General features: G+C 38.9%; 2 protein-coding genes across 2 annotated transcripts; one reads left to right on the top strand and one right to left on the bottom strand.

Moving 5' to 3' along the window:
* Nucleotides 1–4,250: 4,250 nt before the first annotated feature.
* Nucleotides 4,251–5,154, bottom strand: LOC116059632 (myosin-8). The gene is given in 6 exon segments (XM_035997045.1): nucleotides 4,251–4,403; nucleotides 4,507–4,560; nucleotides 4,563–4,625; nucleotides 4,660–4,712; nucleotides 4,715–4,739; nucleotides 4,891–5,154. Coding segments are annotated over 6 exon segments (501 nt in total). The 5' UTR covers nucleotides 5,044–5,154.
* A 2,072-nt stretch (nucleotides 5,155–7,226) lies between these two features.
* xab2 (XPA binding protein 2) lies at nucleotides 7,227–16,063 on the top strand. Its single transcript, XM_031312507.2, has 19 exons — nucleotides 7,227–7,358; nucleotides 7,770–7,918; nucleotides 8,251–8,374; nucleotides 8,496–8,693; nucleotides 9,151–9,285; nucleotides 9,386–9,550; nucleotides 9,766–9,910; nucleotides 9,999–10,150; nucleotides 10,329–10,448; nucleotides 10,549–10,680; nucleotides 12,019–12,150; nucleotides 12,377–12,490; nucleotides 12,618–12,780; nucleotides 12,903–13,093; nucleotides 13,258–13,380; nucleotides 13,486–13,651; nucleotides 14,325–14,451; nucleotides 14,560–14,672; nucleotides 15,106–16,063. The coding sequence occupies exons 1-19, from the start codon at nucleotides 7,323–7,325 to the stop codon at nucleotides 15,165–15,167; spliced, it is 2,547 nt and encodes an 848-aa protein (XP_031168367.1). The 5' UTR covers nucleotides 7,227–7,322; the 3' UTR covers nucleotides 15,168–16,063.
* Nucleotides 16,064–16,790: the final 727 nt, after the last annotated feature.

Genomic DNA, 16,790 nt, shown 5'->3' with positions numbered 1-16,790 from the left:
CAAAATGTCTGCTGTGAAAAAGGTCCATTGCAACCATAAACAACACTGGCCTGGCCGTGTCATACTCCTAGCTCCAACCTCTCGTCAAAAATCGACACATCCGGTTGCAAAAAAAACGGAAGGCTTCAAAACGGCAGACCACAAACCACTAGGTGACTTCACGGATGCTACATCCACTAATTGTATGTCTATGGTTGTAACCAAGGAACCTTATAGAGATTTATAAGTGTCCTTGATTGTAACATCATGTAACCAATTGTATACAGTATATAGTTGCATCTATGTCCTTTACATTGGGATTTTGCATTATAGGGGCCACCCTAGCAATCACCTCACTCTTCTGTAGACTGTATCATGTAAAGGAAACTTGTTCAATAATTTGTTTTCTGTAGGTATGATCACATTTTCTTATCTTTCATTAAAAAAAATTATGGTAAGAACCCTTGAAAAAACGTGATACACCCTAATTTTAAATTGTGCTACCTTGGTGCATTGAGTTTGGCTTTGGAAAAAAAACACTGTCAAGAAAATCTTGTTCTTATTAATTACATATCACAATAGGTTGTTGATAATTTATGAACTCTGTTAAAAGTTGTCTAACATATGTTGCCCCATACTCAGCAATCTGAGACTGAAATTAAATTAAATAAATAAAAATAAAATGATTTATGTTGTCAATTTTCAAATCACATTGCAACATGTTCACTGCTGCTTCATTTCATGTTTGTGTTTATGAATGGGCCCTGTTGGCAACAAGTAGGACAGGTCATAAATTTGGAGTGCTTAGGATCCCTATTAAACCCTATTAATTTATACTGACTGTGGCCCCTCCGAACACAGCCAAGCCACAGGAGAGTACTTGAATACTTGCAATGGTTTAGAGCTTATAGGCTACTACTAAGCCAATTGTCATTCCATAACAGTTGATGTCTTTGTGACAAGTGTCATTGGCTCTACGATAATCTCAGACAGCAACTTGCCAGTGGTTTATGTGAGCTTAATTTATGGACTGCTTTTGTCCGTGGCCATGTGAGAGCTCAACACACTGCACTAACACATGCAAATAGACAAAACACAAGCAAATGAGGAAACATCCTTCCCAATTTGACGACACATGCGCAGCCAGGAAACACCATCACCAATTTGACAACACATGCGCAGCATTTATGAAACATCTTCACCAATGTGACGACCGTGGATGTAGGTGAAAACCATGTATATGGGGTGGGGTGGCAGTAGCTCAGTCCGTAGGGAGTTGGGTTGGGAACCGGAGGGTTGCTGGTTCAAGTCCCCATATGGGCTGAAATATGGAGGTGCACTTGGTAGCTGGAGAGGTGCCAGTTCACCTCCTGGGCACTGCCAAGGTGCCCTTGAGCAAGGCACCAAACCGCTCAGGGCGCCTGTTGTGTGTATTTCAGGCCTGTGTGCAGTGTGTAATAACAACAGATCCCTAAATCAAATCTGTAGTGACTACACATGCACATCATTTAGAAAAAAATGAAACAACACAACAGAAACTGTTTCCAGGGGACACAAAAAGTGGTACACACAACTGGGACACACTGTTGCCATGGTTTTTGGCTGATTAAGTTATTGAAGTCAGCTATCAGTCAGCGGTGTTGGAAATATATTTTTACATTGTGATCGCATAGCCTATTAGTGCAGATATCTGTTTATAGCCAAGCGTTAATGTGTGTTAAGGTCAAATGTGTGAGCACAGTGCTTCAGGTTTGTTATGTGCTACTTCGGCAACTTGTTACTTGTGATGTTAATGCTCAATAAAACATTTTTTTTTTAAATACTACACCGGTAATGTCCACAGTGAATTGAAAAAATGGAAACTGGTGGGTTATTAATGGTATAGGCACATGTGTCTTATTAATTTTAATATTTATATTTGATAATATATTTTTTATTTTATTTACTATTTTAAGTTATTAGCCAAGTAGTGGCCGGGTTGGGTCAGTGGTTAGAGCAGGCGCACATATACTTGGAGGTTTATGCCTTGACGCAGAGGTCCAGAGTTCGAATCCGACCTGTGACGATTTCCTGCATGTCTTCCCTCACATACTGTAGCTGTCCTATCAAATAAAGGCGGGAAAAAAAAGTTATTAGCCAAGTACATTTAAACATACAGTATGAGGAATGTATCCTCCTAACTACGATAATTAGAACAGCCATAGTTTGGCGTCCGAGGACCAACTCCAGTTGTAATGCCATGCCAGTACCTAAATCAAGGGCAATGGCAGGAGTTACCTAGCTATCATCTAGAATGTAGGAGGAAACCCACACGAACACAGAGATAACATGCAAACTCCACACAGAAAGGCCCCCTTGAAACTAGTACTCAGCAGTGCCTACTTGCTGTGAGGCAGCAGCGCTAACCACTGAGCCACCGTGCCAATAATGACTTTCAAATTTGGAGAAGCCTTGAAATGTCACTGGTGTATAGTTACAGGACATGCAAAACTCAGATATCTGAAATACAATTCAGGCCATGGTCTTTCCATTAACACTGGACAAGTGTTACATATCTCATTGGAACTGACTTTAATAATACCTAAAGAATATCTATTCCATGAAGTGTATAAGTCTTAAAAATTAAAATCAAGGCACCTTATTAATAGTTTACATCGCATTAATGTTTTTGTGCCATGTCAGATGCATATTAGACCTTAGTTTTGGACGTCCCCACCACCTTTGGATGGTCTACAGTTACAGGGACATCTCATATCCCTGTAATAAAATTAAAATGAGGTAGTATTTGATCGGCCATTGTTTAACTCCCTAAATAGACATGAAAACACTTGCCAACTCTTTTGGGATCAAGCCTAAAATAAGGTCCTTTAGAAAGCAAAATGAACTAAAGAGATGACATCTAGAAGTGTGATACAAGTTTCCCTGCCAATCCTGATGGTTTATGGCCATTATGGCATTTTTGAGTCAAATTGGCAAAAAACATATAAATTGGAAACACTTAACCCTGGTTGGCTCTTAGGACACATATGGATTTGAGCAGATTATGTGATGACTTAAAGTGTCCAAGTGACCAATACAAGTGTTTTCCATTTCCACTTTATAGCTTCTTATCTCCTGATACTTATAACATCAGATCATGGATAATGGACATGGTCATGGAAAATAAATGTTTTTATACACATAAGAATGTATATATATATATATATATATATATATATATATATATATGTTGTGCTATACTGGTGCAACAGTGTGTGTGTGTGTGTGTCTGTGTGTGTGACTCAAGGTGATATGTCCAAGGTGAAGCCCAAAGATATTCAGTTCAAAAACAATTTTCAAAATAGTTTTTTTTTTTAAATTAGATTATTTCTTTGTCGATCCATTGTTCGATTAGTCAACTAATTGCTAGTTGCACTAGTTGCAGCTCTATATGTTGATCCTGTTTACTTTTTGCAATTATGCTATGGAAAGAAATCCACTTGAGTGGTGTTGATTTATTTTGCTGCTTATGTGACATGGACATGTTAACCCTGTCACCATATATTCCCTTTAGTAGAATAGTAAAGTTATGTCAAATCCAAGTACCCTTCACTGAAAAGTCCAAAGGGCTAGCTAATGAAGGGGCATCAAAAGATTTAGTGAAGACCTCCTCCGCTCCAAGAGTCCAAGTCAAGGTTTAATTTCTTCCAGGAGAGCAAAGACTTGCATGACTTGGCAACCTACATCTATTTGTCACCTGTGACATCTCGAGTAGAGCATTGCATGAATGCTGGACAGGCCTTTTTCAAGTCCTAAGCAGAATTTGATCCACTAATTATATTTCTGTTCTATTTCTGCGATGTGAATAATGTAGCCTAACAGCTGCACACATTACAACGGTGGACAAATGTAATACAAAATCATTATGTAATAATCTGTCAACAATTAAAGAAAAATGTTGACTATATAATCTTTGCCAACAGATATGTCATTTCGGCATATACATTACATAATGATGAACAGGCTCAGGGAAGGTTTATTTCAGCTTGCTCAGTACATCCCAAACACAGTTATACTCATCACTTCATATTGTACTTACACATTCACAGTGGTACGGTCCTGCTGATGTAACAAGACATTACAGCACGGTTAATTGCTCTACTTAGTTTTGGACTAAATATTTTTCTGGTCAACCAAATAAATGGATTTATATATTTACACTTTCAACAGTGAAAGTGCACACCATCAAATAATTTTACTGACTTCTAATGTCAACACAACTGATACTGTGATCAGGGAAACAACAAAGATACCTCTCCAGCATCACGGCTCTTGACTCTCAGCTTGTTGACCTGGGACTCAGCGATGTCAGCACGCTCCTGAGCTTCCTCCAGCTCATGCTGAACCTTTGTCAGCCTGGACATGTGAGTGTTGGCCTGCTCCTCCTGTGAAGGGATTTGAGTTGTATTGACATAGTTACAAGGCAGTTAAGAGTGATGTTATTAAATTAACTGTAAATGATGTGTCACATTATGTTATTTGATTTACAGCGTCCTCAGCTTGTCTCTTTGACTTGACTTTGAGCTGCAGCTTGTCCACCAGAGGTCCTGAAGTCTGACCACATTCTTCTTGTCCTCCTCAGTCTCCACATATATTCATAGAATTAAACAGAAGTTAAGGTAGTTTTTAAAATATGAATTACCTGGTATGTCATCTCAGTCCTTTAACAGCATCATCTCCACATCTTTGCTCGGCTTAACTTCAGCTTCTAGCTCATGCACCTGTAATGTGATGATAAATAATACATTATTTTTATTTCATTGCATGTACAAACATTTAGATACAAAGTGATACAAGTAGAATTGATTCCACACAGTAAAACTGTGATGTGCCTTCAAAAATCTATTGTGAGTTTTTACCTATAGTGCATACCCTGGACTCCAGTTTCTGGTGCTGCAGGTCTTTTACTGTGACCTCCAGGTTCTTCTTCATCCTCTCCAGGTGAGCACTGGTGTCCTGCTCCTTCTTCAGCTCCTCGGCCATCATGGCAGCCTGAAATAATACATAGTCTCTGGCCTTGGACATTTCTCGCTGCAGCTCAGCCTTGGCCTCCTGCTCCACCTCAAACTGCTCTCTGAGCAGATCACAGTCATGGCGGGCTGACTGAACAGCATGGGCCAGGGCGTTCTTGGCCTGTTGAATGTGGCAACAGACATTATTTATTGATCCTACATATCATAAACTGTAAATAGGAACTTGGGGTTCCAGGGATAAAGGTTTCTTGGTAACTTCTACAAGATGTTTGTTTCATTATAATTCTATTTATTATAGCTTTTCTCTCAATCTAGTGAGTGAAGGCCTGCTTGCCCCTGGTCAGCTGGGAAACTGACCAAGGGCAAAAAACAGTGTTCTGTTCTATCTTAATTCATTTTATTGTTTGTTATTGCTTATTGTTTTTAAAAGTCACAAATTGCCTCCGTGTTTGATATGTCCAAAGACCATTTTCCCAGCCTCTTCAGTAAATCCAAAGTATTTTGATCATTCAAAGAATATTAAATAATATATTTACTATAACGCTTTTCTAATCTTTGAAATGCAGAACAATTGAATATCATTGCTGAATGTCACCAATATAAGTAAACTAACAGTTAGCATTGTGACTTAGAATCCTTCACACATCACATATACATTTTAAATAGTATGCCATGTAACATATCATGCAACATGTTTAAAAGAGAAGCATTATTTCCGCTCATAAAGCATAAGTGTGATTGTAATGTCCAAAGTATATCTCAAAATAGATGCTGTGCAATACATATCTGGATTTTTGAGCCACTAATTTGCTCCACCAAAATAATTACTCGAATTTTGATTCTGATTTAATTTTATAATAGAGGTTATCTCTACTTGCCCTTGCAAATAAACATGACCATAGCCAGGAATGGGACTTAATTTTGGAGAATACTGTATAATTACAGGACATTGGCACACATCTTATTCCTTTGGTTAAAATTTAATGTAAGGCTCTTTCCAGTTCAAGTGGTATTACACCTTGCCTTACAAGGACTACAAGAACATTCAGATGCCAAAGATCTTTATTCTCATGCTACATTTGATTTTGTTGCTGTTATGGAACCTCAGTGTCTATGGTTTTGAGACAAGCTGGCATTGGCTTCAAAGTATAATGACCTAAATTATCCTGAAATCAACTATCTAAATGCATTTCAGAAGTATTAACACTACATTATATAATATTACAATAATCATTTTTTTACATAAAAAATAAAACATTTATACCCTTGTAACTTTAAAACTGACTGCATAGCCTTTTTTAACTTTTGGAAATTCATTATACATCTCTGCATCCCATTCACTCACACAGGTATAATTATCTGTGTCTACTCATAAGACATGTCAAGATTTGCTGCAGCACACTTTCACCGTTCACAGTTAGTTTTTTTCCGGTTATATCTAAAATTTAAATGATGACTCATTTATGCTAATGATGTAGACATTCATCTTTGCAGTAAAATATGGAGGGGTTGGGCACTGTGTTTAAATGTGGCTTTATTATAAAATATTGTAAAATCCATTTATTATGAAAAATAACTGGCCTCCACTCTTTTATGCATTTAAATGGTTTCAAGAAAAGGGCTTGATTGAAATTATTGTTTTTTTTGGAAGTGTTAATTGCATATGTTGTATGCATCATGCATTTGAGCCATATTTAACTTTAACTAAACTCTGTTTAGTTTTGTAGGCTACTGTGCACATTCTAGCTGGATCAACATGTCTCAGGTCATTGACAGAGAAAAATACTGCTCACACTCCTAGGTTATCACTCACTCATGTGCTGTATGATAACTGCCTATTACAACATGTACCAAAATCATAGTTATCATGACATTGTAAACGTATAAATTAATGAATGTGCATTGCAATACTGTATATGCCTAATTCAGAGAGGGAGAAATATAATACATGAGGCAGGGCAGGAATTACAACCCCGACAGGGTGATCAGGAGTCAGGATCCCTGCGACAGGCAGGATTAGGAAATAGGTATCATAGACAGTCTATGGGTGTAATTCGAGATATTGCTTTTTTTCCCAGATAGAGTAATGTCATAATTCTACACACTGCGCTACAGTAGGCGGCAGTATGCACGTTCAAGCTGGTTTACGATCAGCCAATAAACACACAGAAGAAAAATATGTGACGAGGCCGGAAGTATCGCTACTACTACCCACCATGTCAATGCTACTACCACTAGCTAATACATCCATATACTATACGCTTTGAGTAGTCTGCAACGTTAGCATAACTTTTTTTCTTAATATCGGACGGCCATTCTCTTTAGGAAGAAATGCCTTCGCTAAATGGAAAACCTGATGTTCTGTTTGTAAGCTACACCGTTAAAAATATTGTTATCTGTTAGTGTTTATTGACAACGAGTGGTAACGTTAGCTAGCTAGCTAACTTAACTTTTACTGGAGCGCTAATGTTAGCTTTGGTGTGTAACATTGTTGAAGTTAGCTTTTTATAGCTCGTGAACTAGGAATCACTAGTTATTAGTTATTGGTCAGACATGTTTGGTTCCTAAAATGTTGTTAAAATATCGAAATTCTGAACTCACAATAGTTATCCTTAATTTATGAATGCTCGTATGAATGCATTCTTTACAATCTGCGGATGAATTGTTGACGTTGTAGTAACGTTACGCTGTCGCGCTAACGTTAATGTTTTAACTTTTTCAAAAGTTGATGTTATTAGAGTTGTACTTGAAGTGTTATGTGGTTTCTGCTTCTGTTAGGAGGACGATGATCTGCCTTATGAAGAGGAGATTATCAGGAACCCATACTCAGTCAAGTGCTGGATGCGTTACATCGAATTCAAACAGAACGGAGCCAAATCCACCCTCAACATGATATATGAGCGGGCTCTGAAAGAGCTGCCTGGCAGGTAACTAACGTTAACATTACAGGGGACCGTTAGAAAGAATGCTTCGGCATTGCACTGAAAAGCAGGTGGCTACGGATACCTGCAAATCCACATCAGTAACTTAACGTTACCTGCATGAATATTTTGGCCTTGTGATTAAGGGGCATGTTTGTGACTAATTGTGTGATGGTAAAAGTAATTAGATAAGGGCATTGGATTTAATTTAGGTGATTGTCAAGATGTCCAAAACAGGTTTAAGATTTGTACGATTACTATGGTATATTCCACATGAGGGTACTTATTGTGCCAATCAAACCTATTCTGATTATTATGGTCTAATCCTTTTTTTACAGCTACAAGCTGTGGTACAATTATCTGAGAGAGAGACGGAAACAAGTCAAAGGGAAATGTATCACTGAACCAAGCTATGAAGAGATCAATAATTGCCATGAAAGGGCATTGGTGTTCATGCATAAGGTAACTGGTACTATCGAACTCTATACTGAACCAATGACCGTACAAAATAACATTACATTCATTGTGGTCTGTGTGTTGTCAGTTGTGCTTGAAACTAACCATATGTCTTTCCCTAAACTAGATGCCTAGAATATGGCTTGATTACTGCCAGTTCCTTGTGTCTCAATGCAAGATCACAAGAAGTCGGCAAACATTTGACCGTGCTCTCAGAGCTCTTCCTGTTACTCAACACCCACGCATCTGGCCTCTGTATCTCCGCTTTGTGCGTAATCTGCCCCTGCCTGAGACTGCCATCCGGGTGTACCGCAGGTACCTTAAGGTGAGAGCATGGTACACTGTCATTTAGGGAGGTTTGTGATTACACGGATAGTTATATTTGTGCACTTGCAGTGGCAAATTGTGGAAAATGGATGGGATGTGGTATTATGTCACAGTGTGGTATGATAGGTCTGAATGTATGAACATTTTCTGTAAATGGCTGAAGTTTCTTGGGCAAGTGAAAGGCTACTGGATTTGCTTGCTGATTTATTTTTTGACCTTGCTGATTTAGTCTTGAGTATGTTTCACCAGTCATCCAAAAGGCTTTAACTGCATACTATATTGTGCTCTAATGTTGATTAGGAAGCTAAACATATTTCCCTATAACATTTTATTCATACAACAGAATAAGATAAATATGTATAGGGGAAATTAATATTGAAAAGGAAAGCTGTCAGTAGACAAATAAACATAATTACATAACTCCATATGTGATGTCTGCTCTTTGTACCATGTAGCTTTCTCCAGAGAATACAGAGGAATACATAGACTACTTACGGTCTGTTGGCCGCTTGGATGAAGCAGCTGTGCGACTAGCAGCTGTTGTTAATGACGAAAGCTTTGTGTCCAAAGAGGGCAAGTCTAACTATCAAGTAAGATTTTATTATGCTAAGCACTTCCGAATGTACTTGTTTTTTTTAAACTGACCAGAAAGATTAATACATCTTGTTTATACATTTATTTGTTGGACAGCTGTGGCATGAGCTATGCGACCTGATCTCCCAGAACCCTGATAAAGTGACCTCTCTAAATGTAGGAGCCATCATCCGAGGAGGCCTCACTAGATTCACAGACCAACTTGGAAAACTCTGGTGCTCTTTAGCTGACTATTATATCAGGAGTGGTCACTTTGAGAAGGTGTGTTTTTTTTTTTTTTTTTTTTTGTTTTTTATATATATAAAGTGCTTCCATTTTTATACATAACATACAGGACCTATCAAATTGAAAGTTATTTATCCAAAATACTCTCCTGCTTCGTATTTAGCTAGTTAATTTGTCTCAAATGAATTCGCATTAATTTGCTGTCTGTCTTGTGACTTGTCTATGACTACACATTTTCTTTATTTTTTCAGGCCCGTGATGTGTATGAGGAGGCCATCCTTACGGTGGTAACAGTAAGGGATTTCACACAAGTGTTTGATAGTTACGCCCAGTTTGAAGAGAGCATGATTGCAGCAAAGATGGAGACCACTGCTGAGATGGGAAAGGATGAAGATGGTGTGTGTGGATTCATTAATATTGGCAGCGTTCCTTGCTTTCACTTCTCTTGTCATGCTTGCCTTACTCTCTGTCCCTCTCCTCCCAGAGGACATAGACATGGAGCTTAGACTGGCCCGTTTTGAGCAGCTGATAGCCCGGCGGCCCCTTCTTTTGAACAGTGTTCTACTGCGACAGAACCCTCATAATGTCCATGAGTGGCACAAGCGGGTAAAACTGTATGAGGGCAATCCACGGCAGGTGAGGTTTAGGTTTTTTTTTTTTTTCTACATGGTTTTTTTTTTTTTTTTTTTTTTTTTTGGCAGGGATAGTGCACACACAATTCATAGTGGTTTAACATTTAACAAAGACCATGCAGGTATCATTGCCTTTATGTTGTGCATTACTCATGGATCTGTGCTCAACATATCTTCTGCAGATCATCAACACATACACTGAGGCAGTGCAGACTGTGGATCCGATGAAGGCCACAGGGAAGCCTCACTCTCTCTGGGTTTCCTTTGCTAAATTCTATGAGGAAAATGAGCAGCTGGATGATGTAAGTCAGAGGTCTTTCCACAGGGATTCTTGAACCCTCTGCAATTCAGAAATGCTTTTTCTATTCCTGATAAGTCTTACATTTACCAACTGTCACCCAGGCCAGGACAATTTTTGAGAAGGCTACCAAAGTGAACTACAAGCAGGTAGATGACCTTTCTGCGGTGTGGTGTGAGTATGGAGAGATGGAGCTACGCCATGAGAACTATGAACAGGCACTGCGCATACTGAGGGTGAGACACTTGTATCTCAGCAGCAGTCATTATAACAGATCCAATCAGTAAAATAGTAGTCCGGCTCAATGGATGTACATTGCTGGGTAGGCCTGCATGATTCGGGGAAAAATATGAATTACGATTTTTTTAGCTTAGAATTAATATCACGATTCTCTGCCACGATTTTTTTCTCACAAAGTGTAATGTTTATAGCACACATGAACCATGACAAAACAAAACAAATTGGCGGTACCAAACATAGATTATTTTTGGCCCCTATAGCACATTGCACATCACCACAAGCCTGTAAACATAGAGGCTTCAATGAATAAAGAAAATAAAGTACAGTAGGCTACCAGAAATAGTGACATATAACACATTGAACTAAATATGGCCCTGATACAGGCTTGATCTGAACTCCTTGAACATGTCTTTACATAATTAAAACATGTTAATGTCAATTTCAAATGCTTTTAATAAATTAAATGAAGGAGAAATAAAAAAAAATCTTTTTATTAAAAGTTAAATCGTGAACAGGGGTGAATCGATTTTATAACGATTTATCGTGCAGGCCTATTGCTGGGATAAAGCCTGACAGACGCACCTGATTTCCCTACCCTTCTGCTATCTCAGCTATCTGGGGTTAAAAAAAATACAAACAAGCCAGAGCATTTTTTCCCCTATCCCAGAACAGATAAGTGGTGTATCCAGACCATACTCCAGTGCTGGGGATAGGTCTGGCAATGCCACACTAGTAAAACAGTAGCCCCATTTACACTCTAGGTTTAGCAACATCTAGTGGCAGGACTGAGAACCTACAACAACATCGGCAATTTTCGTCTTCCTTCAAATGTTTTTTGAAAGCTTATTCTCTATCGAGATTTAGCTTGTGATTTTCAAACTTAACACCTGGTAACTGATATAGTTGTCCATAGATAAGACCTGAGGCTGCATATCATACTGTAATAGTGTTTAGTGTAGGAGTTTGACATTAAACTAAAAACAAGCTTGACTAGTGACTAACTAAAACATCACATACTGTTAGTTGCTTTATTTGAATCTCTTCCCACCCTTAAGACAATACATAGATGTTCACTTGTTTTGTGGGAACGAAACCTAGTGCATACTGGATAGTTTAGGGCCGTAGGAGATTAGAGAATTGACAACACAAGAGATTTGGGGCAGCTCTGCCCGTTATGAGATTGTGAAACAGATAAATGACTGGCATTGATTTGCAAAACTTTCAAGGTCCTGCTCATGAATTATTGCAATTCTGACAAAAGTAAAATATTACTGATTGCAGCTTTTTTAAATGTGTGTTGTGAATGTAGTTGTAAGATGTGTTTTTGAATATAGAAAGCTACAGCCATCCCATCCAAGAAAGCGGAGTACTTTGATGCATCCGAGCCAGTCCAAAACAGAGTTTACAAGTCCTTGAAGGTCTGGTCTATGCTGGCGGACTTGGAAGAGAGTCTTGGCACTTTCAAGGTATGTTCACTACATCTCTGTGTGTTTACAGGTGTATGTTCCTACATATGAGCCAAAAAAATATACATCACATGGCAGGTGAACTCTCAGATATTTAGTATATGTCTTACAATTCTGAACCACGGTGTGCTTTTGCGTGTCTTTGAAATCCGAGCTGTCATTCATCTGTGTGAGTGGTAGATGTTTAGTTTAATTCTTCCTCCTTTTTAAAAATATTTCTCCTCAGTCTACAAAAGCAGTGTATGATCGCATCATTGACCTCCGCATCGCCACGCCACAGATCATCATCAATTATGCCATGTTCCTTGAAGAGCACAACTACTTTGAGGAAAGCTTCAAGGTAATAACATGCCACTAATTAACTAAACCGACATTCAACATTAATAATGTGTTCTTGTATGCTTGCCTTGGTCAATGTACCACCCATTTAAACAATTCTTCAATGTCTTTGTCAATACCTTTTTTAGGCATATGAGCGTGGTATTGCTCTCTTCAGGTGGCCAAATGTTTATGACATCTGGAACACTTACCTCACCAAGTTCATTGATCGTTATGGGGGCAAGAAGCTGGAGAGAGCTAGAGATTTATTTGAGCAAGCCCTAGATGGCTGCCCTGCCAAGTTTGCCAAGAGTAAGTATCCTTGTTCGAATTGCATTGACAACTTGTATACACTATATTCCACATTGTCTCCACCTTTTTTTCTTTATAAAAATGTACTGATGCTGAATGTACCACTGTGCCTTGCTTTCCAGCCATTTACCTGTTGTATGCCAAATTGGAGGAGGGATATGGATTGGCACGACACGCCATGGCTGTCTATGAAAGAGCAACGCAGGCAGTAGAAGCTGAGGAGAGACATCAAATGTTCAATATCTACATCAAGAGAGCAGCTGAAATTTACGGAGTCACGTACACCAGAGCAATTTACCAGAAAGCTATCGAGGTACATGACAACATGTTATATTGAAGCTTTTATTCTGTTGAATTAATTCGATTTTTTTTTTAGAATAGAAATCTTTCTATTATTTCTGACCCATCAGTATGACACGGTTTGCTGTTCTATTCATTATTGGAATAACAAAAATCAACTTTTTCGTATTTATCCAGGTCCTTCCTGATGAGCATGCAAGGGACATGTGTCTGCGATTTGCTGACATGGAGAGTAAACTTGGTGAGATTGATCGGGCGAGAGCAATTTACTCCTACTGCTCCCAAATCTGTGACCCAAGGGTGAGCTAAACCTCCTCCTGCCATTACCTTGTTTTTGAATACATTTCCATCAGTGATGTGCACATCGTATTTCCTCTTGATATATTTATAAACTTGATTTTTCAGGTGACTGCAAACTTCTGGCAGACATGGAAAGAATTTGAGATCCGCCATGGAAATGAGGACACGATTAGAGAAATGCTGAGGATCAAACGTAGTGTCCAAGCCACATACAACACCCAGGTCAACTTTATGTCTGCTCAGATGATGAAGGCTACAACAAGCTCCACAGGTACTAGTAAAGGCCCTGACACACCAACCCGACAGCTGACCGTCAGGAGGAAAGGCAGTCGGACTGATCAGTCTCCCCGAGTTGGTCAAAAAAGTGCCGCGGAACACACCGAAGCAATGCCGACTTGAGCGTACGTTCTGCGCATGCGCGAGACATAATACGTCTCCATAACAGCAGGCGGCGCTAATCTGTATTGTGAGCGAGAAATAGGCCATACAGTTGCTGAATCTGTCTTCATTTCAGATCGACAAAGGTCAGTTTGAAAGATTTTCGTCTGATTTTGAGAGGCTGTTCGTCACGCTAACATAAGTGCACTGATTCGCTAGTACAGGGCTGGCACTCCACCAATCAGATTGGTCATTGAGTCCGACTGCCCGCCCTCCGACCCAGCAAGTCAGGTCGGCCAAAATGAAGGCCGAAGGCCGACGGACGACGGAACACACCGAACAGACTCGAGTCACTGACCTCGCCAGACTGTCCGACAGCCGATTATCGGGTTGGTGTGTCAGAGCCTTAAGGGAACTTGCACTAAATTGTGAGCCATTAACTGTATGAGCTGCACGGAACATTGGGGGGGATGTTTACTTTACTACTAATATAGTAGCACTAGAATGAATTAACTTATATATATTTGTTTGTGTTTGTCCAACTATTTTCTTTGTGTTGTGTCCAGTGTCAGATCTTGCTCCAGGCCAAATGGAAATTGATGACATGAAGATGCTGGAGCAGAAAGCACAGCAGCTTGCTGCAGAGGCCGAGCAGGACAAACCCAAACTCAAAGAAAAGATTCTCTTTGTCAGGTTTGTCTTTTCCTGTGAAAAGTTATGCCTTTTTTTTATAAAATTGGACTACATGCTCCAACCTACATGGAGACACATCAATCTTATTCTCTGCATCTGCCTATGCAGGAGTGACACCTCTCGCAGTGAGTTGGCTGAGCTTTCCAAACAAGCCAATCCTGATGAGATTGACATTGATGATGAGGATGAGGATGAAGATGATGAAAACCAGGGACCAGAAGGTGAGTGACGGACACAACAGGCCCAGTCTTAGCAGTAGGGCTGTGCTCGATTGAAGAAATTCTTAGTCGACTAACACTCATTCAATTGTATCGACTAATCGATTAGTTGATTTAATCGACAGATCTGTAAATCTGAGTTTCTCCGCAAAGAGTCATGCAAAAGCACCACTTTAATTCTTGTGTTTACCAGAGATGTGCTCGTACGTTTCTTGGAAATAAGTCATTCAGCATGAAAAAAGCATAAAACATGACTAATCGACTAAAGAAATCTTAGTTGACTAAGACCAAAACGAACGATTAGTCGACTAAGAGGGAGCAGCCCTACTTAGCAGTAAAATGGGGAAAAAATTCACGTTTGTTTGAACATTCATGCAGACATGTTTTTTTATGAACATGCATGTGTTAATTGTCTTCTTCTCTTGGCCTTTTACAGAGGTGCAGCTTGAACAGAAGAGTGTCCCCACAGCTGTCTTTGGAGGGCTTAAAGATGACTGAAAGATACCTCCCCTGCTGAAATTTGCAAAGATGCAGTCTTCTGATTTCTCTTGTAGACATTGAATATACTCCATTTTTTCCATTTGTGTAATTCCTTAGTTTTGTAGTACAGTAAACAGATATGAACTTGTATTACAATTGTCCATATGGTGTCAGTCTTTCTCAAGTATGTAGCTCACGATAATTGTACAATTGAGCAGTGTTCTGTTATGAAATACTAATAAGTCTGATGTAGTTTGACTTTGTGTCCAAACAAAATTTTGTAAAGGAATTATCAGTGAAAACACGTTTGTACACTGATAATGCAGAGATCTTTCTCTGACAGGAAGCTCTGCCCTAGAACATGGGAAAAACATAGTTTTTTTTCAACAGGAGGCATTCATTTGAAAATGGACTCAAGCCTCACATTGTTTGTTGGAGGATAGGTGAGTCTTCCAAAACCCAATGACCCTGAAAAGATTTCAAAACTTGTATACATAGGTCACCGTCCAAATATTGAAATCATGCTCTGGTTGTACATGTATTTGTACAAGTACACTCAAGGAACAGTTTGTACGACTGAGTTAGATAATAGGGGTGCTGTAAAACATTTTGTATATTTATAATGCAATAGCTCTGCAGCAAGGTCCTAATGCCCATTTTTTGTGATATAGGTGTAGGTGTTCACTTGGCTCACTGATCATTTTTGAGGCAGTAGGTAGTAATGCTGTGATATGTATTTTAGTCAGTGCTGTTGAGGGTCTACTTTTGACTCGATGCAGTCTGGCCGTTTTTGGTATACAACAGTGTTTTTGAAAGTTCTCCTGTTTGTGAATTGTGCACCGCCAATTCTAACAAGCTGGTCTCTTTGAATGTCTGATACTTTCTTTACATTTTCTTGAAAATGCAGTTCTAATTAAAAAAATATTTACACCTGTTAAAATCAGTGCTTTTTATCTGACAGAGGACACTTCGTCCTAGGAAACAGTTTAATTTCTTTTATCCTGAGGAAATACATGTGATTTAGATCTACTTCAGTATTAATGGAAAGGCCTCATGCTTTTAATTGTTGCATCCCATCAAAAGAGATAAATGAAATAACGAAGAAATAGTTTCTTTCATAATTAGATTAAAATAGCTGCGAGGTAATCCTCTTACAAAAAGTCACTGCAGTGGGGCACTTGGAGTGCTCTTTGAGCAACATCATGTGATGAGGCACTCTTGAGAGTTGATGGTGCTGCTGTAAACAGCACTTCAAAAACAATGGAAAGAAACATGTCTTGAGTAAGCAAATTAAATATTTTCCAAACTTGATTTCCATTTTTCCTTCCTGCATAGATTTACATCGAATAGTAGTATGTTTACTCTGTTCTCTCATTTCAGCCTTTTTGTAGCCTATTTACTGCAGGATGCGTTTAATGTGCAGCAAGGTGGTTATAAGCAACTGAACATATCTGCAGGTTTTGGCTGCTGATCTAAACCAGACAGTAACTAAATTATTATTTAATCAGAATCTGATACAAATCTGATCTAATTAAGCCCTGCCTTGATAATGTGGCCGTCATATGCCTAGGCTTTTCTGATGTTGGGCTATGCAGAAGAACAAAGGACTAATAAACTTGTTTAATTTACATTGCATGCTTA

This window comes from Sander lucioperca, chromosome 21, assembly GCF_008315115.2.
Source record: "Sander lucioperca isolate FBNREF2018 chromosome 21, SLUC_FBN_1.2, whole genome shotgun sequence".
Taxonomy (NCBI): Eukaryota; Metazoa; Chordata; class Actinopteri; order Perciformes; family Percidae; genus Sander; species Sander lucioperca.
Note: the sequence above shows the minus strand (reverse complement) of the source record. Positions and strands in the feature narration are given on the sequence as shown.